We start from the raw sequence: 18,184 nt of genomic DNA on the forward strand, positions 1-18,184 counted from the left end.
TTTGTATTGTGAGGAGGTATAGTGTTGTGATGAGTTCCTCTGTTGGTACGTGTGATGAAGTGTGGTGCTTTAGTAGAGTGTCTTGGGGTGACAAAGCAACAAATTGTATTGCTGTGTTGTTATGGTGATTTGATAAAGTATGGGGTGGTTATGTGATGCTGCTTTGTGTTGCAGTGATGGTGTGCTGTGTGCTGTAATAACATACATTGTGTTGCTGTGGTGGTATGTATGGCTATAATAGTATGCTGTGTTGCCATGATAGCGGGTGTATTACAGTGATGGTATGTCATGGTGTTGTGATGGTCTTCTGTGATAGTACCTTGTGTTTCAGTAATGTTATAACATGTTCCTGTAATGGTACATTGTGTTACAGGTTGTGGCATGACATGGCGGACGTTCTGGGCCCACGGGCGGATGTGTGCGGCCCATCCATGGGAGGTGATCTTCTCTGTCATCACAACTACAGTTGCTATGATCTCCCTGGTCGACTGGTACAAGGACCCAAGCCTCCCACGCACTCCACAGGTACACACAGACACACATAAAAATGGTTGATCATCTCGTCCAACAAGTCACCCATACAAGACTAGTATTTTAGACCCTCTTGTGGTACTTTTGTCACACAATTCAGCCATACAAGACTAGTATTTTAGACCCACTTGTGGTAATCAAGTCAGTAATTATTTAAGACTAAAGAAAAGTAATCAAAGAGGGCACTAGAACTTGAACAGAAGTTGCTTCCTTGTCAGTTGAAATGTTGACATTAACAAATAGCAGGTTTTTCCAAGTTAGAATATCTTAGAAACATTATAAATGAAGTGCAGTCACCATAGGTAAAGGGTAGTCAACTTTTGTGAATAGTAATGATCACCTATACATAGCAATGACTGCTGGTGAATAGTAATGACTATTGGTCCACAGTAATGACCATTGGTGAATAGTAATGGCCACTGTTGAAAAGTAATGATAACTGATGAAGGCTAATAACCACTGGTGATAAGTAATGGTCACTGATGAAGACTAATGACTTATGATGAAGGGTAATGGCCATTGGTTAATAGTAATGACTGCTTGTGGACAGAAAAGACAATAATTACCACTGGTTGGCAGTCACGAGAACTATAGGACATAGCGTTGATTAGGTGTACATCCATCCCTTGATTTACAGATACCTTAAATTCCTGACAGCCTTTCCCATATTGATAGTTGATACCCATTTCTTCAGTCATCAAGTGGGAGATACGTTCATGCATAAGAGAAAACCTCCAAAAATGTAATAAATGTCGATAGAGACCTATGTAAGAGTAGTTTTGTGTAATGGGAAACATAAAATACATTGTAAATGTTATTAAAGTTAGCATGTATAACAATTATCAATTTACAAAATTACAAAATGAAATGTGTTTTTGATATTGATGGGACTTTGTCATCTATCACATTGCATTAACACATCCACTTTTTTGTCAAGACTGATAGTTTTCCTGTTTCTTTTTTGTCACTAGCACAACTATTAGATTCTGAGTGCTTCTTACTCATTATAGGGGGTTTATAACAGTTTTAAACATGAAAATCTTTAAAAGAATTGCTGGGATATTTGTAAATAGGAATTTGTTGTTTGCAAATCCAGTCATTGGATCGTTTCTTTCTATATGTATCTGTGAAGTATTATAGTTAGAGCCTTTGTGAATTGGGAGATAGGTGTATAAGTGTCAGGGCAGTCTACATGCAGGCGGTCAACTTGTAACTCCACAAGGGAGTCACTCTCAATAGGGCTTTATCATTGTCTGTGCTTGTAAAGCATACATTGTTGTAAAAGTCCTTTTTACCCCAAAGAAACCCACCTTACCCTGCTCCCATGTGGATTATGGCCTCAAAGCTGCAGTTGTAAGGTTGTGTGATAATAATAATAGTAATACTACTTTACTTCTTTTGTTACTACTACTGCTAATAATAAGTATAATTTTTATACATTTATGAATAGATGAATAGGTACATTAAAGTATTTGTGCACAGTAGTCGTAAACAATGTTTCTAATAGACCTTCTTTTCTCCTTAGGAATATCAAGGACTGGATGTTGTTGTAATGACCATTTTGCGTTGTTCTGCTCTTCTCTACACATACCACCAGTTTCGTAAGCTGCATAGGATTGGCTCCAAGTATATTGTGGGTAGGTACTTCCCTTTTTACCTGTAGTATTAGTATAGTAATGCTTTGTTTAAATTTGGTACCATTTTCAGCTTTCCATCTTTTCTTTGTGCTGTTGTCCACAGGCAAAGGGCATGAAGGTGTGCTCGAACTACAGATTCATGAGGTTGAGTATTCCTGGAAAATTGTTGGGAGGGTATTGATTGAAAGGGTGAAGATAGGTACAGAGCATCAGATTAGGGAGGAACAGTGTAGTTTCAGAAGTGGTAGAGGATGTGTGGATCAGTTGTTTGCTTTGAAGAATGTGTAAGAAATACTTAGGAAAACAGATGGATTTGTATGTAGCATTTATGAATCTGGAGGAGGCATATAATAGGGTTAATAGAGATGCTTTGTGGAAGGTCTTAAGAGTATACGGTGTGGGAGGTAAGCTGCTGGAAGCAGTGAGAAGTTTTTATCAAATGTGTAAGGCATGTGTATGAGAAGGAAGAGAGGAGAGTGATTGGTTCCCAGTGAAGTCAGTCTGTGGCAGGAGTGTGTGATGTCCCCATGGTTGTTTAAATTGTTTATGGATAGGATGGTTAGGGAAGTAAGTGCAAGAGGTTGGAGAGAGGGGTGAGTATGCAGTCTGTTGGGGATGAGAGGGCCAGGGAAGTAAGTCAGTTGTTCCAGTTCAGAGCTCTAAATGATAAAGGCATTAAACTGGGCAATAATAACATGGCTCCAGTGATGCATGCCAAGAGCATCATTGCTCATCTGCAAGCAATATATAAGGGTTTGATCGGGATATTGGTCATAACACAAACAAGAATTGTGCTCACATGATAAATGTTTTAATTCAATTTATTGATAATAATAGTGACTTTCAATGGTTTCCTCAAAAAAGTTTCAGTATTTTCTGCATTAGCAAGGTAGTTTCAGGAACAGTTAATGAACATAATAGGAAAAAATCGTTACATTGCTTCCTACAGTGTTCCTTCTTATGAGAAGTAAAGCCTTCTTGCTCCCACCCTCCTGAGTCGCTTTCTGTAACATGTGGGAGATGTGTGTGTCCTTCCATGTACTTATATGCCTTCTGCCACATTGTGGATGTTTTGCACGCACCAGTATCATAGTTTATTGTAACCTATATCAACAGATTTCTTTTATGAATCTTTTTCGCACATGTATTCCTCTTCATCCCTTCCACCATACCTTCACCTCTCACCAGTACCTACTCCTAGAAGCCTTTCTCAGGTGCTGTTTTTCAAGTTATTTATCAAACATCCATTTCCTTGTAAGTTTTTGTACAGCTTCAACATTCCAATTTTCTCTGTCATCTTTCCCCTTCTGAATACCTTTTTACACTCTTCTGTAACTGTGAGAAATTACATGTTAATCTTTAAATACAATTTGTAGTTTATAGGAAGCTCAAGAATTTGGCAGCCTTGAAGTAGCTCACCATTGAATGTCGTAATTGTATAGTATATATCTTATAAAGAAAGCTCTTAATTTTTTCATTGATTAAGATTGATTAACTCAGAGAAGGAGGGACCTCTCTGAAATATTTTAGCTTGTGCGAGTGATTATTTATGGACTGTGCTTAAAAAGTTACAATGTTTTTCAGGGATTGCAGGGCTGTTTGTTGTATTTTCAAGCTTTGTGTTTAGTTGTTCAGTCATCAAGCTGTTGGACAGTGATGTGTCTGATCTGAAGTAAGTACTTTTCTTAATTTTTCTTTGTCTTATTTGATGGTAAAACACAATTATAGTCTTTATTACTTTTAATGTTGACCTGTGATAATAAGCTTGCTGTAAGAGTTCTACAAATTAGTAAGATATATGATTATTGCATGTATAATTTCAAAAATTAAGAGTTTGTCATAAACTTTTATATCAACTTTGTTATGCTCAGATGTTCCTCTCAACATATTACATTTCCTTAAAGGGCTAGAGGTTAGAGGCAACATATGCAGATAATATAATTTTACTAGAAGAATTGTGCATGTGAAGTACAGGCAGTGCTGAATAATTTTGCAAGAAAGGAAGCCAAAAATTTATTAATACTGCAGTGGCTGAGTTGACTCACAGACGCATCATCATTTAGTGGAAAAAGAGTACGGTTTCTTCAAGGAACCTCTTGCTTCTGAGGAGTCTGTCCTGTCCTTGGTAGTGGGTTTTGCTCTAGCATGTTCTTCACACTTTTACGTCTACTTTAACATAAAACCTGCTCACTTCTAAACATGATACATTCCTACAGATGCTTTCATGATGAAAGAGTGAAATGTTGATAGTTTCTTTAGAGACTTGTAACAGACTCCCCACAGATGCTCGTAAGAAAATAATGACTTTAGAAGAGCCCCAGAAAATAATAAAATGAATTACTTATGAGCTGTAAAATGAAATAGGGTAGATATATGTACATTTACTTGTTTTTTTAGAACAAAAGATCAGGATGTATTTGTTGCATATATTGGTTCTGTTCTAATAGCTTTGGTTTTGCAGTTTTGCTGGTGGGAACCTCCTTGCCAGTTAATGCAGTTCTCAGTTTTTGTTTTTGAATATTAGATGGTAGTATGTTCACTTATATAATTTTAAAATGTATTTCTCATTCTTTGATATTTTATTTCTTTTCAGGGATGCTCTGTTCTTCTTCCTTCTTCTGGTGGATCTTAGTAGGGCAAGTCTTCTAGCTCAGTTTGCCTTGTCATCTTCTAGCCAGACTGAAGTTCACACCAACATTGCTTATGGCATGGCTCGCCTGGGACCATCCCTCACTCTTGATACAATTGTCGAGGCCCTAGTCATAGGGGCTGGCACACTTTCAGGTGCATATACTGTTACCCAGGTATCAGTAGGGTTATATGTTACTCTTATTTTGCTTTTGTTCTTTTAAGGATTTGTTTTTATTGTTCTTCATATTCCAATGAAATATGCATCAAGTGATCAAGAATTTTTAAATATATTGAACTCCAGTTAGATGTAATTTTGAACTAACAGGATTACACAGAAAATATAGAAATACTAATACTTCAAGTGTTTACAGGTGTGAGTCGTCTGGAGCAGATGTGTGCCTTTGCCTGCATGTCCATCGTAGTAAATTATGTTGTCTTCATGACCTTCTTCCCAGCTTGCCTCTCTCTTGTCCTGGAGGTAAGAGGGGATCAGGGAAAGAGAACTGAGGGATCAGGGATAGAGAACTTAGGGCTTTTTGAGTCTTTGTGGTAAAAGTCATGAAGTATTGAAAGTTTTTTTTTACACACACACACACACACACAAAAAAAAAAAAAAGAAAAAACAACCTTTTAGTTGCTTGCTGTGATATGATGTTGGAATCAATCCATCAATCTATCTATCTATGTCTCATGCCTGTTCCCCCTGGGAACTCCCATTAAGGAGGTGGCCACAGCAAGTTTCCATTTATCCTTGTCCTTACATGCCTCCATTGCTGGAATACAAAGGGAATATTCCTTAAAGTAAGATCCCCAATATTTAGCATGGTTAAAGTGTATAAAATTGTGAGACAAATCTCTGTTCACTTGATCTGCTCCATATAGGGAGGAAGTTAAACATTGAAATGTAGATCATTTGAAATCCAAGTACATCGGCAAGTATAGGCAAAGAGGGAGAGATTAAATGTTTTCCTTAGGTATCTGGACTTGTTATATTTTGAAGTAAGGTATGTGGTAATGAATTTCATATTCAAGAGATTAAATGACACTTTAGGTGTTGATGTTAGCATTCTTCCATCATTTCTTTCCCTCCAGTACTCTTGCACTTTTTTTTTCCCATGTCACAGGTGGTCTTTCTCTCAGACCAACCCCTTTAACCGTGCTATCATATATGTCCTTGTAAGCTCTGTCTTGCATTCTTTCCACATGCCCAAACCACGTTAAAGTATTACGTTTCACCCATATTTCAGCTTCACAATTCATTCACTCCTGTTAGTCATACCGCATGCTTTCAAATAGCTCATTTTCTCAGCCTCGATTCTTGACCTCTGAGACATAGGTTAATTCATTTAATTTGGCGCCTTGCCTAAGTAAGGCCAATTTTTCAAATATTAGCATTTCAATGAATAGCTGAATTATTGCAAAAACTGAATTATGGAATACAGATTTTTTTCTCTGTAATGTGGTGTATATAAAAATCTCCCAAGCATTTTGATTAACAACTTTATCTATATTTTTCCAACTGTCAAAGACCAAGTAGTAGTTCTCTAGGCCTATGTAAATAATTTTGCTTGATTTGGCTTTCAAAGTGAAATATTAGCCTATTCCTTTGCTCTGGAAGAAAAATATATATAATAATAAGAGTGATTACCTCAGGAACTGTACATGTAAGTTTGCATTTATAGGTGAAAGTTTACGTTTTCCCTAAAACACTGTACTAGATTGTAAATATGACTATATTGGTGTTAACATTACATTTCAGTTATCGAACCGGTGTTCTTCTGGTCAGCCTCCATGGCAGATGGCAACACTGGCCCGTGCCATGGTAGAAGAAGAGAAGCCCAATCCTGTTGTCCAGCGTGTTAAGGTATATTGGTGATAGTGAAGCCTGCCATTTTTAAGCTGCATATTCTCAGCTTTGCCATACTTAATTTTTTAGTTCTTTTTATGTACTTCTTTCCTTCACATCTCCAGCATATACATAAGGATGTTGAAGTCTTTTCTTTTTTTCTCTCTTTTTTTATGATTTGAAGTCATTACTAGCAGAATGCTTCTTTAGTGTTCAGGCAAGGGAGGCATTAATGAATGCTTGAATTACAGAGGTAGGAGTCTAGTTAATATACTCAGTAAGGTGCATTGGAGATTGATGATTGACTGGCTGGTGGCTTGCATATAATATGGGTTTGATGCTTATGTTATGCATTCTTTTATAACACCAGTGTTTAGCTGTGATGTTCTTACTGCTCTTTAATGTTTCCTGAGAGGGAATGTGGGTTAGAGGCAACATATGCAGATAGTCTTTTACTGTAGGAGCTTGCACTTGAATTGCAGGCATTGCTTAAAGATTTTGCAAGAAATGAAAATCATTGCATGTAGAATTACCATGTTTGTCTGGAATAAGGAGAGAGGTTTGAAAACTCTTAAATATATAACTTAAAGTGGATTAGTTTCCTTTGGTATTGCTTTCATTGTCCTACCCTTTCACTCATTCTTTTAGCAGTGGACATGACAGCAAATTAGATGAGGGGGTTTAAGGTCTTGGACACATAGATGAAAATGTGGAAAGGAAGTTTACTAGCTGTGTGGACAGAGATGGGTATATCTAATGGGATATTAGTCCTAATGATGAAGTATGGATGCAAGGCATGGGGCCTAGATAACAAAAAAAAACATGGAACAAAGTGGTTACGTTAGAAATGAAATGTTTATGGACAGTATGTGGTGTGAGGAAGTTTGATCGAATAAGAAATGATAGGGGAAAAGAGAGATGTGGTAGTAGGAGGAATATATCTGAGAAAGCTAAAGGTGTGCTGAGGTGGATTGGGCTTATGGAGATGACTGAGAGGGTATATGTGTCCGGAAGTGGAGGGAAAAGAAAAAGGGAAACCGAGGAGGTGGAAGGATGGATTGAAAGAGGCTTTTGAGTGTTTGGGGCCTAAAATTGCTGGAAGTTGTGAAGCGTGCCTGGGATAGAGTGAATTGGATTTATGTGGCATATGGGGGATGACATGCTGTCAATGGGCTGAACCAAGGCATATGAAGGGGGTTAGGGGAATCCACAGAAAAGTAAGTGAGGCATCATTAACTAATCTGTTTGCTAATGGTGTACATTATGATTTCACCACAACCCTGGTTTAATGCTGATGTATCCCCAAATTTAGGTCATCATGTCAGCTGGACTTCTGCTAGTTCATGGAATCACTCGTTGGTCCCTGTGTCTCTCAGCCAATTCTGTTACGCTGAAGGACACTGCAGCATCTTTTAACTCCTCTACAGACCCACATGTTATTGTCAGGTTGGTATTGTATGCTTTCATAAATATGACACTTCAGAAAATGAGAATTCTCAAAGTTTGGTTTGTAAGATAAGTTCATGAAAGTTCACTAAATTGGTTTTGCTTTGAAGAAAGCAACAAAGGGCTTGCTAGTCTTAGATAATTTGCTGGAGTGTGATGGTATAGCTCAGTATGGTAAGCAAAATTAGACAAATTATGAAAAATATTACAGTAATGTCAAGGATGATGATAAGTGATTGAATTCCGCAAGCTGGTATGAAAATACAAAATTCACTCATGAATGACGGAAGGATTCTAATTGAAGTAGGTAATTGAGGAACAGGCAGCAGAAGATTGAATGTGAGGTAGAATAATAGAGTTAGTATATATATACAGAAACTGCAGTAGTCCATTATTATGAATGTGCAGTGGTTATATTTGCATAAGGTTGTGTGTATTATCCTGATATACGAGGGTGGGCTTGACATCAACATTTATGTCATCGCCTTGGATGTGGGTGCTACCAAATCACATGCATGTGGTTCCACCATGAGTGAAAAGCTTCATCAGAGAACTTGATTCAAAGGAATCCATCACTTCCATGTTCTTTGCTTGGTCACAGGCTTGGATCTTTTGGAATATGAATACTATGAATTATTTTTCACAGACACACGCAGTCATAGGGTTATGAAATTCGGACACTTCCATTCTTTTTTATTATTTATGTAAAAGCAATAATGATCATTGATCTTTTGCAATTTAATATTTTTGGGTATGTGAAAGATACCAGTAGCAGCATTTCTTGATGTAAAGGTGTTGATATCCATTTCTTAGTATTACTTAATATCCTATCACTATAATGTAATGCCTAGGAATGAAATACTCTGAGAAAAAGCAGAGAACTAAAAAGTAAAGAGATTTTGTTCAACAGCAAAGGAGTGTAAGAGAATAGAAAGATTTGTAAAATTCTCTTACCCGAGAATTAACTTAGTATCATTGCTGTGTACTGCATTTCTGAGTCTTTATTAGATAAACAACTGCATTATTGAGGCTGTATTAGATAAACAGGATAGAAGAAAATAGGCTTTGTATATTCTTGTGTAATATAAAACTTAAAAGATAATTTTCACAGTTCTTTTTCATATGACATTGGCTGTTTGTTAGGTAGGTAGATCTGATAACACTACAGTGCATTGTTATGTGGGTGTGTGGATGGCAGTGTGTATTGTTTGGTACATTGCTGTCATGTATATTTGGCCTCTTGGTCTTAAGTATTTTGTGATCAAAATAGAGTGGGTGGATTCCGTGTAGACACATTTATATGCGGTAGCTTGAATGTCAGTTGCATTAACATCTGACCACTCGTGAGGTTTGCAGGAGCAGGTAATAGAGGCATCAGAAAAAGGCACTGGTATAACATCCACTGAGGTATGTGGAAGTGTAAGGATAAGGTATGGCAAAAAAAGCAGTAGTATGGTAGAATTATGTCATTGTGGTAAAATTGTCAGAAATGTCAGTTTTAAGAAAGATATATATATTTTGAAGAACAGTTGAATGCTTTAGTGAACTGTTTTGAATGGAAGTCAAGAGCCAAAACATGCTGAGGATATGTGGATTAGTATGAATTCCGAAAGCAGTTAGAATTTGGTTTTATAATAAATGAAGATTTTTGAGATGAGGATAGAAGAATGATTGTGAAAAAGGGGTTTATGAGAGGTAGAGTGAACACTTTAAACATGTGATGTATGATGATTTAAGATGGGTTATTGGTATTGTGGAACTATAGGTTAAAATTAAGTGAAATCTAGTGGAGTATAAATTATTATAAAGGAAGTAAGGAGCATAATCAAAATCTTTTAAGAAAGATGAGGGATTAGAAGGTGAATGGAGAAAGTAAGATGGTAAAGAGTAGAGGTAAAATGTTAATGGAGTTGATTTGGAGATTTTGTATGGCAGCATGGCAAGGTGCATGTGTGGTAGATTGGACATAAAAGCATTGACTTCTCTTGTGTTAAGGGTAAGGGTAATTACAGTGAATGCAATTATATACTTGGGATGATTCCACACAGCTAGTTTGGTAATGCGCTTGGCCTAGTAGTGACTCGCAACAGGAAAGTACAATTCTTCATTTATGTAAATATAGGTGAATTGGGAAAGGAGGTATGAAAGCCAGATGTTTGCACTGAAGCAAGTTCTGGAGGATATATTAGAATAAGAAAGGTTTTGTTACAGAGAAACCATATGGTCAAAGTAAACAAATTGCTTTTAGTAAGTCATAGCAGACTTTCACATTCATAAGAGAATTGAAAGCTGTAAAGAGTTTGTGTTGTTTTAAAGTACAATTTTTGGCATTTTGAAATGCTTTTGCCGGTTATCCTCCAAATAGTTTGCGATTATCCTCGCATATCTCCTGATAATTTTTTCAAAAGTACATCCATTTAACATTTCTGATGATGGCACTTACTACAGTTTTATTTTTGCAAGTGTCTGCCATTAGCCTTTAGCCCTTCTTGACAAATCAACTTAAAAAATGATAAAGAAATACTGTGATACATGTGTTGTTACATTTATACTCTGGCTAACATATTGAGGTTTGCCACACATCCACAAACAATAAATTATCTTTTTGAGATAATTTTCATTTTTCATTTCCAATTTTCCCATAATTTCTTTTCTTGGTCTTTACCTTCCATACTTCCTTCCTTCTTTCCATATACTTTTCTTTGTGAATTTTAGCCTGGGCAGCCTTCATTCTTTTCTTATTTTTATTTCATATTACACTTATCCATAACTTAACTAACTAACCCAATTCTTCAGCAGATATGTTAAACAGTTTTTTATTTGTGTGTGTGATGCATGGAGTGAAGATGGAATGTGATCAAAATGTTTGAAAAGATTCTGCATGTTATAACCAACTTCAAACATGGTAAAAAGTGACACGAGATGTAAAGAGAAATTATTTTCCTTAGGTTGTTGAATGCTGGGCTAGACCACATTGTGTTCACGGTGATTCTAGTCGCCTTAATTGTCAAATATGTGCTATTTGAGTCACAAGGGCAGTTAGAGGAAAACCTTATCCATGATAGCCTTCAAACCACTCAGGATTCTCTTGACAGCTCTGGACTCTCTGGCAAAGGTAAATGTTTACATACATTTTATTTTAAGCTTGGCACGATAAGAGGAAGTAAGAGGACTAATGATAATATTGTAGGCTTACGGATGATTTTTTTTTGTTTGTTATTTGTAGTGCCATTCCCTTATATCTATATATAGAATGGACTAAATTCATAAGTTCTTACAGAATATTCATATTTTAACTTGAATTATATGAATAAACAGGATGCTGTCTGCATTCACATTCTCATCACTCAGTGCATTCCGTTCCTCCTCTACTCGTACTATAAAAGTACTTCTTTAAATATTCTCTAGCTAATATTTTGCTGAATATCATGCTAGGGACTGTGATTGTACTGTCCTTTCATCATTTGAAGAAATGTCTGCTGACATCATCAGATTGATTTAAACTCTTAAAGGTCACCTCTTACACTTCTCTCTTCCATTTGAGGCCTCTGACATTTCATTTTAACCAAGCTGTCTTAAATCTGGTACCAACATTATTGCCTCATTCTAGATTTCTCTTAATATTTTGTGCTTCTTTAAATGTGCTGACCAAACATGAGAACTATATTCTTAGTTATAGCCTGATTTTCAAATAAGTCTCTTTTGACTTGATAGTGGTCATAGTATGTTGACCCCCTAGTCACTCAATGGAGAACAGACCTGATGCGATAAGTGACAGCTATAATATGTACTAATGATGTGTAAAAATATAGAAATCTCAGAATCAGATATGAATTAGATAATAACAGTGGTAGGTATAAAGGATTTGGAGAAATTTCAAACAGTGATGTTAATGTAAACAGACTATTGAGTTTTTAATGTTAGCCAAAATATATGAATCCACATAAATAGTTTTAGATATTTACATATCTTTTAAAGGAGGCCAATATGATTAATTCTATGTAGATAGTTTTAAGTATAGGATATCTTCCTCATGCATTTGAACAATGAATAAACTTCTAAGTTCTTGCACATTACAAATTCCACATAATCAGATCATTGATGTTTTATGGTCAAGATCGACATATTCTCATTAACATAGGCAGAGGTACCTGCTATTTGTACCCAAGTTTTATTTTTCAATATTGATTTTTATATCCTGTTCATATAATTCAAGCTTTATTGAACAATCAGGGAGTAAGGATTGTACATGTATTGTTTTTGGCAGGTTCTAGTACTTTAGGGATATTGCGTCACCGCAGCAGAACTCGCACAGTAAGTTGCACTTCAACGTGGGAGGGGTCAGTAATGCCAGCAAATAAAGAGGATAGCAGTACACAAACAGAAAAGGTTAACACATGGATAGAAGAGGACAGAGATACAAATGAAGAAGAGAAACCTCCCAGATCAGTAGAAGAATGTGTTACTGTAATGAACTCCAAGGTATGAGCTTTGAAATTACAGATGATGAAGTTGATACTAAGAAATCTTTTTATACTTAAACACACCCATTTTAATTTGCAAATTTGGAAATCAGATTCTTGGAGATGGTGTCTCTGCTATTTAGGTTGTATAGTTTTCAAATGGTGTTGATCCAAGGCAATTCACCTGTCTTAACTTTGTTATATATTGAAAACAGTACACAGTGGTCTGAATGTGCATTCAAGGTTGAGTTTGAATTTTCCTTTTTGTCACGGTTTAGTTATACACTCAAAATTGATTTTCAGTTTTGATTCAGGGAAAGGAATTGATCCAGTGATCACCTTTATGGGTGATTTTTCTCTTATATCATAATAAAGAGTAAGGATTATGGATTCTGTATATATGTTTATCTGGATTTTTAGTTTTGCTGTGTATATAATCATTACAGTTTCTCTGAACAGGCAGGAGTCAAATCTTTAAAAAACCAAGAGATAGTACAGTTGGTTGAAAAGAAACACTTGCCAAGCTACAAATTGGAATACCTTTTGGGTAACCCATTAAGAGCTGTCGGTATCCGTAGGACAATTGTAGCACCACACACGGCAAATCATTGTTCCATGGACAGTTTGCCATATGATCACTATGACTATACTAAGGTAAGAAATTTTTTTTAGTATCAGTGAGGTAGTAGTGGAAATATATTATGTGAAAGAAAATTATTTATGCAATAGCTTATGTAACATAGAAGGGTTATTATTGAGGTGAGGAGGATAAAATTTTATAAAAAGGCAGCATTTTCATGAAATTTAATTAAAGTTTTTAAAGGATGAATATACTTTACCTTAACTATTTGAGTTAGCATTGTCTGTGTTTATATGGTAAATGCAAAACATGTTGCACTAGTTTTGTTGAAATCATTTTACTCAAAATGAGCAACTACAGCTAGTCCCGAGATGTATTAATGTCAGATGACCTACTTTCAGACGTCATATCTTATGAATGTTACCATAGAAAACTGTGAATGACTGACTGGTTATCTGGTTAGACATCAGCCTGACTGACCGACTGTTACACATTAATTTTCGTGACTCAACCATCTGTTACTTTGTTATACTGTCAGCCATGTGCACTGATGTATTATCTTTCACATATGGTGTCTGTCACAGATAATCAATATTTTTTTTTTTTTTCTAACCTTATCCAGGTGATGGGTGTGTGCTGTGAGAATGTAATTGGTTATGTACCTGTTCCGGTGGGTGTTGCCGGACCTCTGCTCGTAAATGGAAAAAAATATATGGTGCCAATGGCAACTACTGAAGGATGTTTGGTTGCCTCGACCAATCGTGGTTGTCGTGCCCTTGTCAATGGAGTCAAGAGTGAAGTAATTCAGGATGGTATGACCAGAGCACCCAGTGTCCGGCTTCCTACTGCTGCTCGAGCCACGTAAGTACAACTAGCCTGACACCCACTCCTAGATTATTTGGACTACAAAGTTCAGTTTTCCGCATATTTTACAATAATCAGTTTGTATAGTCTTCTGTCCATCTATTCATTCTGTTCTCGTATGTATGTACATACTGCGTCATAGTTCACTCACACAGCAACTTATGTTCAGTGCATTGAGGTGAACATGGGCTGCCATACTGATATGAACATTTGTAATCTATCCAGTCAGATAATTATTTGTAAATTAATCTTATATTCTAATCTGCCTCATTAATGTGTAACTCAGTCTTCATTGTGTTTATATTTACAGTGAGGTATACATGTGGATTAAAAAGAAAGAAAACTATGTGATCATCAAGGAAGGTTTTGATTCAACTAGCCGCTTTGCCCGTCTGCAAGATTTGCATGTGGGTATTGCCGGGCGATTGCTGTACATTCGCTTTGTGGCACAGACTGGTGATGCTATGGGGATGAACATGGTATCCAAGGTATGAAAATATTTTTAGAGTAATAATAACTCAGGCCAGTATCTTGGTGGGCTTCTAAAGTAGTGTATCCACACAAAGTTTATAAGAAAATGCTACTTAAATCTACTTTGAACAAAATGTGTGATCACTTGGTCTATAAACTGGCCTTCTTTCTTTTGTTTACTCTTTGACTCAGTATCTGTAATTTTAAAAGTAATACTCATTCTGTCAGTCATCCTGTTTATGTTGTGTTACGCAAGAATATAGGTTTGATATTGCATTTTTTCGTTATTTACAATAAAAAGACAGTAAATTAGCTTTAAAATCCTGGTGAGTCATTGATAGCAAAGGAATTGTAATACCTTATTCTCAGTCCCTTTGCACCTTTTTGCGGCAAATACCATCACTATTTCTATTTTAACTGTTATGCTCTGAAAAATCACACATGCCAACCATTTGCTGTTATTGCATTTATTTTTAGTGTGAACAAGTGTAATGTTTCTACATAAGCAGTTTTCATGTTATTCACTACTGATGCTGTGTCTGTGGATGAAACAAAGAGTAGAATGGCAAAGAAAGAATCCCTCTTTCCTCGACACATGCCATTCACTTTCCCTTCCACTGATTTGTCATGTGCAAAGTGTAACACTTCTAAAGTTATTCATGTTAGTCCCCATTAACAATGTGTCTGTTATGAAATAAGAGTATAGTTTGAGAACAAGGTCAATAAAAAGAATGAAACAAGATCACACCACCATCTATTCTGATTGTAGGGTGCCAGACATGTCATCCACATCAGCTTCCACCCTTCACTTAAAAGTGAACATGGTCAACACAGAGGTATATTTAAAACTATCGGTGTACTTTCTGGTACTTGTGAATGCATACATATCCTTTTTTCCCCTCCACACTTTGATGGACTCTCTAGACCAGGTTGGTATTGTAACATCTTATTAATGAGTCTAAGAGCTATGATGGTGTATTATTGTCATATGCATGTATTTGTCTGTTTACATACTATGTTTATATAATTACTAACTGTTTTGTTTTATTGTAAAGGGCACAGAAGCTGGACTTAAGGCTCTGAAGAAATACTTTCCTGACCTTGAGGTCCTGAGTGTTAGTGGTAACTACTGTGTGGATAAAAAACCATCAGCAATTAACTGGTATGTTGATACTTAGTGCAGTATTATGACTTCTGTTTCTTTCTATCATTAGACTTTACATTTAGTATTGGTAAGTATGGATTTGTCCTTTTGTACTCATATCATCCTTTGCAGACATAGATGAAAGATATAGAAATGAAGAAGAAAAGATAATAAATTTGTTAATTTGGGAAGAAGATCTGGTAATTGTTTAGTATTATGTTGTTAGGGAGTTAGATGTCAAGAAGAGACATGCTGTTACTGGTCTGAATCAGAACATGGGGCTGACAGTCGAGGTAAACTTTGGAAAAGTCTGTGGGACTTGGCTGTAGACAATAGGCTCTGTTTTGTTGCACTTTACATGACAGCGTAAGTGAATGTGTGCAAATAGGCCATCGTTCATTTGCTCATGACAGTACCTCATAAAGGGAGAAGCAATTGTTTATACAAAAGAAAAAAATATAAGTATTTACGTATACTGCGTATGTATGTTAAGAACTCACGATAGCTACAAAACATACCGTTCAGTTATGCTCAGACTACAATCTGTGGGTGTTTCTAAAACCTATTAAAATCCAAAATCCTCAGTGTGCTTGGTCCCAAGGCTTATAGAATTTTTACATTCTTCCTGTATAGGCATAATCTTTTTCAGTAACTTCGATTACAAAATATTGTTCCCTTCTGCTGGTTAACTTTCAAGACCCAGCATTAACTTTGCATTATTCTTTTCTGACATCATTAATTCCTAGTGTAGGTAGGTCACACATGTTGCATTTTATGTGATAGCTCTTATTGTATTTAGTGGGAATAACATGACTTACTTTTGATATGGTTTAAGGGAGAACATGAAGATTGAATAAATTTCTTTCATACCAGGATTGAGGGCCGAGGCAAATCTGTTGTGTGTGAAGCTGTGGTGCCAGGAAAAATTGTTACAACAATACTTAAAACTACTGTGACAGCTCTTGTGGAGGCTAATATTACCAAGAATTTGGTTGGATCATCATTAGCTGGCTCAATAGGAGGAAACAATGCCCATGCAGCTAATATTGTCGCAGCTCTATACATTGCATGTGGTCAGGTAAGTCTGTTTTACTTATAGCTTATCATGTCAATGACCCACAATTGCAAACATCTAATGTGTCATGTTTAACATCATTCAAGTATCAGATTTGCTATTTGGCAAAGTACATCTTGAACTATAACTTCGAGGTTTTCATTTATATACATAAGAGAAACAGTCGACGTGAATGCTGATAAAGTTTTGATTGCTTCGTTTGAGATTTATATTTCTAACAATGCCAGAAATTGCTGGGAAGGAAGTGGTCCACAGTACTGTACATATGTCGGTAACTAAAGTTTATAATTGAAGGACTGCTGATGAAATACTTTTCATCGAGATGAACTTTTGAAATTGTATGTTAGTTTTAAAGAGGCTCATAAATCTTTATGTATATAGTAGTTACTGTGGTTTATGTGTCTGGTTATTTTAAGGTTATCAACTTAAAATATAAGACTTTTCATATAATTTCTGACATTTAATGGAATTTCCTGTAAATAAGACTGACAGAGAGTATCTTAAGCTCTTTTTAATGCTAATTCTAATTTTCTGCTGTTATTTTGTAAGTGAGTGGTAATCATATATACTCTTACTCGTTGAGGTAAACATCTTTCTTTATGGTCATGAAGGAAAAGTCAACTTTTCAAACTTCACATTGATTCAGATCTCATTTTCTGTCTGAAAGCGATGTTTGTTACTACATCTTCATATAGATAGATTTATGATGCATTTACATAATCAAGATTTATTATACATTAGATAATGCTTGTATACTTGTGGCTTAAGTTGGGTACAAGATTGAATACTGTGCTGGTGTTACCCTCTGCCATTGGCTTTTTAACGATAAGGCACCATAGAATGATAAGCAGCCCTGGACTTAACCAGTTATAAAGACTCTTTTGCCATGGCTACCTTTTTGGGAGCCCACATCTAGCTTATGCAGAAGAGCAGAAAGTAGTTACTTTTTAATGAAAATTTTCTTGTGTCACAGCATCAGTATTGGAAGTCCTTTCTTTCCATCTGCTCATATCTTTTCATATTTCTAGGCATCATAGTTCAAACCATATGTCAGATCTTGAAATCTAGGCAAGACTTGCTTCAATATTGTGATGTACAGGTCTGGGCAGCCATTTTGATTGACATTTAGCGAGTAATGATCAGAGGCAAGGAGAATTGCATGGCTTGCGTATGCTTACTTGCATTATCATAAGTCAGCAAAATGGGCAAGGTAACACTAAACCTTAGCTCCATCCTGCTAGTGTGAATTCCTTGAAAGAGCAAGGGAACATTGCCATTCTTAGTAATTGTTGTGGTTTACTAGGAACATTTTCATTTTAGGATCCAGCTCAGGTGGTGGGTAGCAGCAACTGCATGACCCTGATGGAGGCCTGGGGTGAGAAGGGGGAAGACCTGCACGTAACTGTCACTATGCCCTCTGTTGAGGTGGGCACGGTGGGTGGAGGCACTGGTCTTGCACCACAATCTGCTTGCCTCACCATGCTTGGGGTTAAAGG

General features: G+C 36.2%; 1 protein-coding gene across 2 annotated transcripts in view; it reads left to right on the plus strand.

Moving 5' to 3' along the window:
* Hmgcr (HMG coenzyme A reductase) overlaps window positions 1-18,184 on the plus strand; it is a 53,578-nt gene that overhangs the window by 21,928 nt on the left and 13,466 nt on the right. For both annotated transcript variants that reach the window (XM_071685535.1, XM_071685536.1), the window contains exons 2-16: window positions 374-525; window positions 2,057-2,168; window positions 3,753-3,840; window positions 4,762-4,952; window positions 5,171-5,277; window positions 6,559-6,663; window positions 7,958-8,091; window positions 11,040-11,206; window positions 12,359-12,573; window positions 13,014-13,208; window positions 13,757-13,995; window positions 14,309-14,486; window positions 15,525-15,631; window positions 16,487-16,691; window positions 18,009-18,183. In XM_071685535.1, coding sequence (XP_071541636.1) covers window positions 374-525; window positions 2,057-2,168; window positions 3,753-3,840; window positions 4,762-4,952; window positions 5,171-5,277; window positions 6,559-6,663; window positions 7,958-8,091; window positions 11,040-11,206; window positions 12,359-12,573; window positions 13,014-13,208; window positions 13,757-13,995; window positions 14,309-14,486; window positions 15,525-15,631; window positions 16,487-16,691; window positions 18,009-18,183 — 2,370 coding nt within the window. The remainder of the gene's footprint in view (window positions 1-373; window positions 526-2,056; window positions 2,169-3,752; window positions 3,841-4,761; window positions 4,953-5,170; window positions 5,278-6,558; window positions 6,664-7,957; window positions 8,092-11,039; window positions 11,207-12,358; window positions 12,574-13,013; window positions 13,209-13,756; window positions 13,996-14,308; window positions 14,487-15,524; window positions 15,632-16,486; window positions 16,692-18,008; window position 18,184) is intronic.

Source organism: Panulirus ornatus, chromosome 40, assembly GCF_036320965.1.
Source record: "Panulirus ornatus isolate Po-2019 chromosome 40, ASM3632096v1, whole genome shotgun sequence".
Taxonomy (NCBI): domain Eukaryota; kingdom Metazoa; phylum Arthropoda; class Malacostraca; order Decapoda; family Palinuridae; genus Panulirus; species Panulirus ornatus.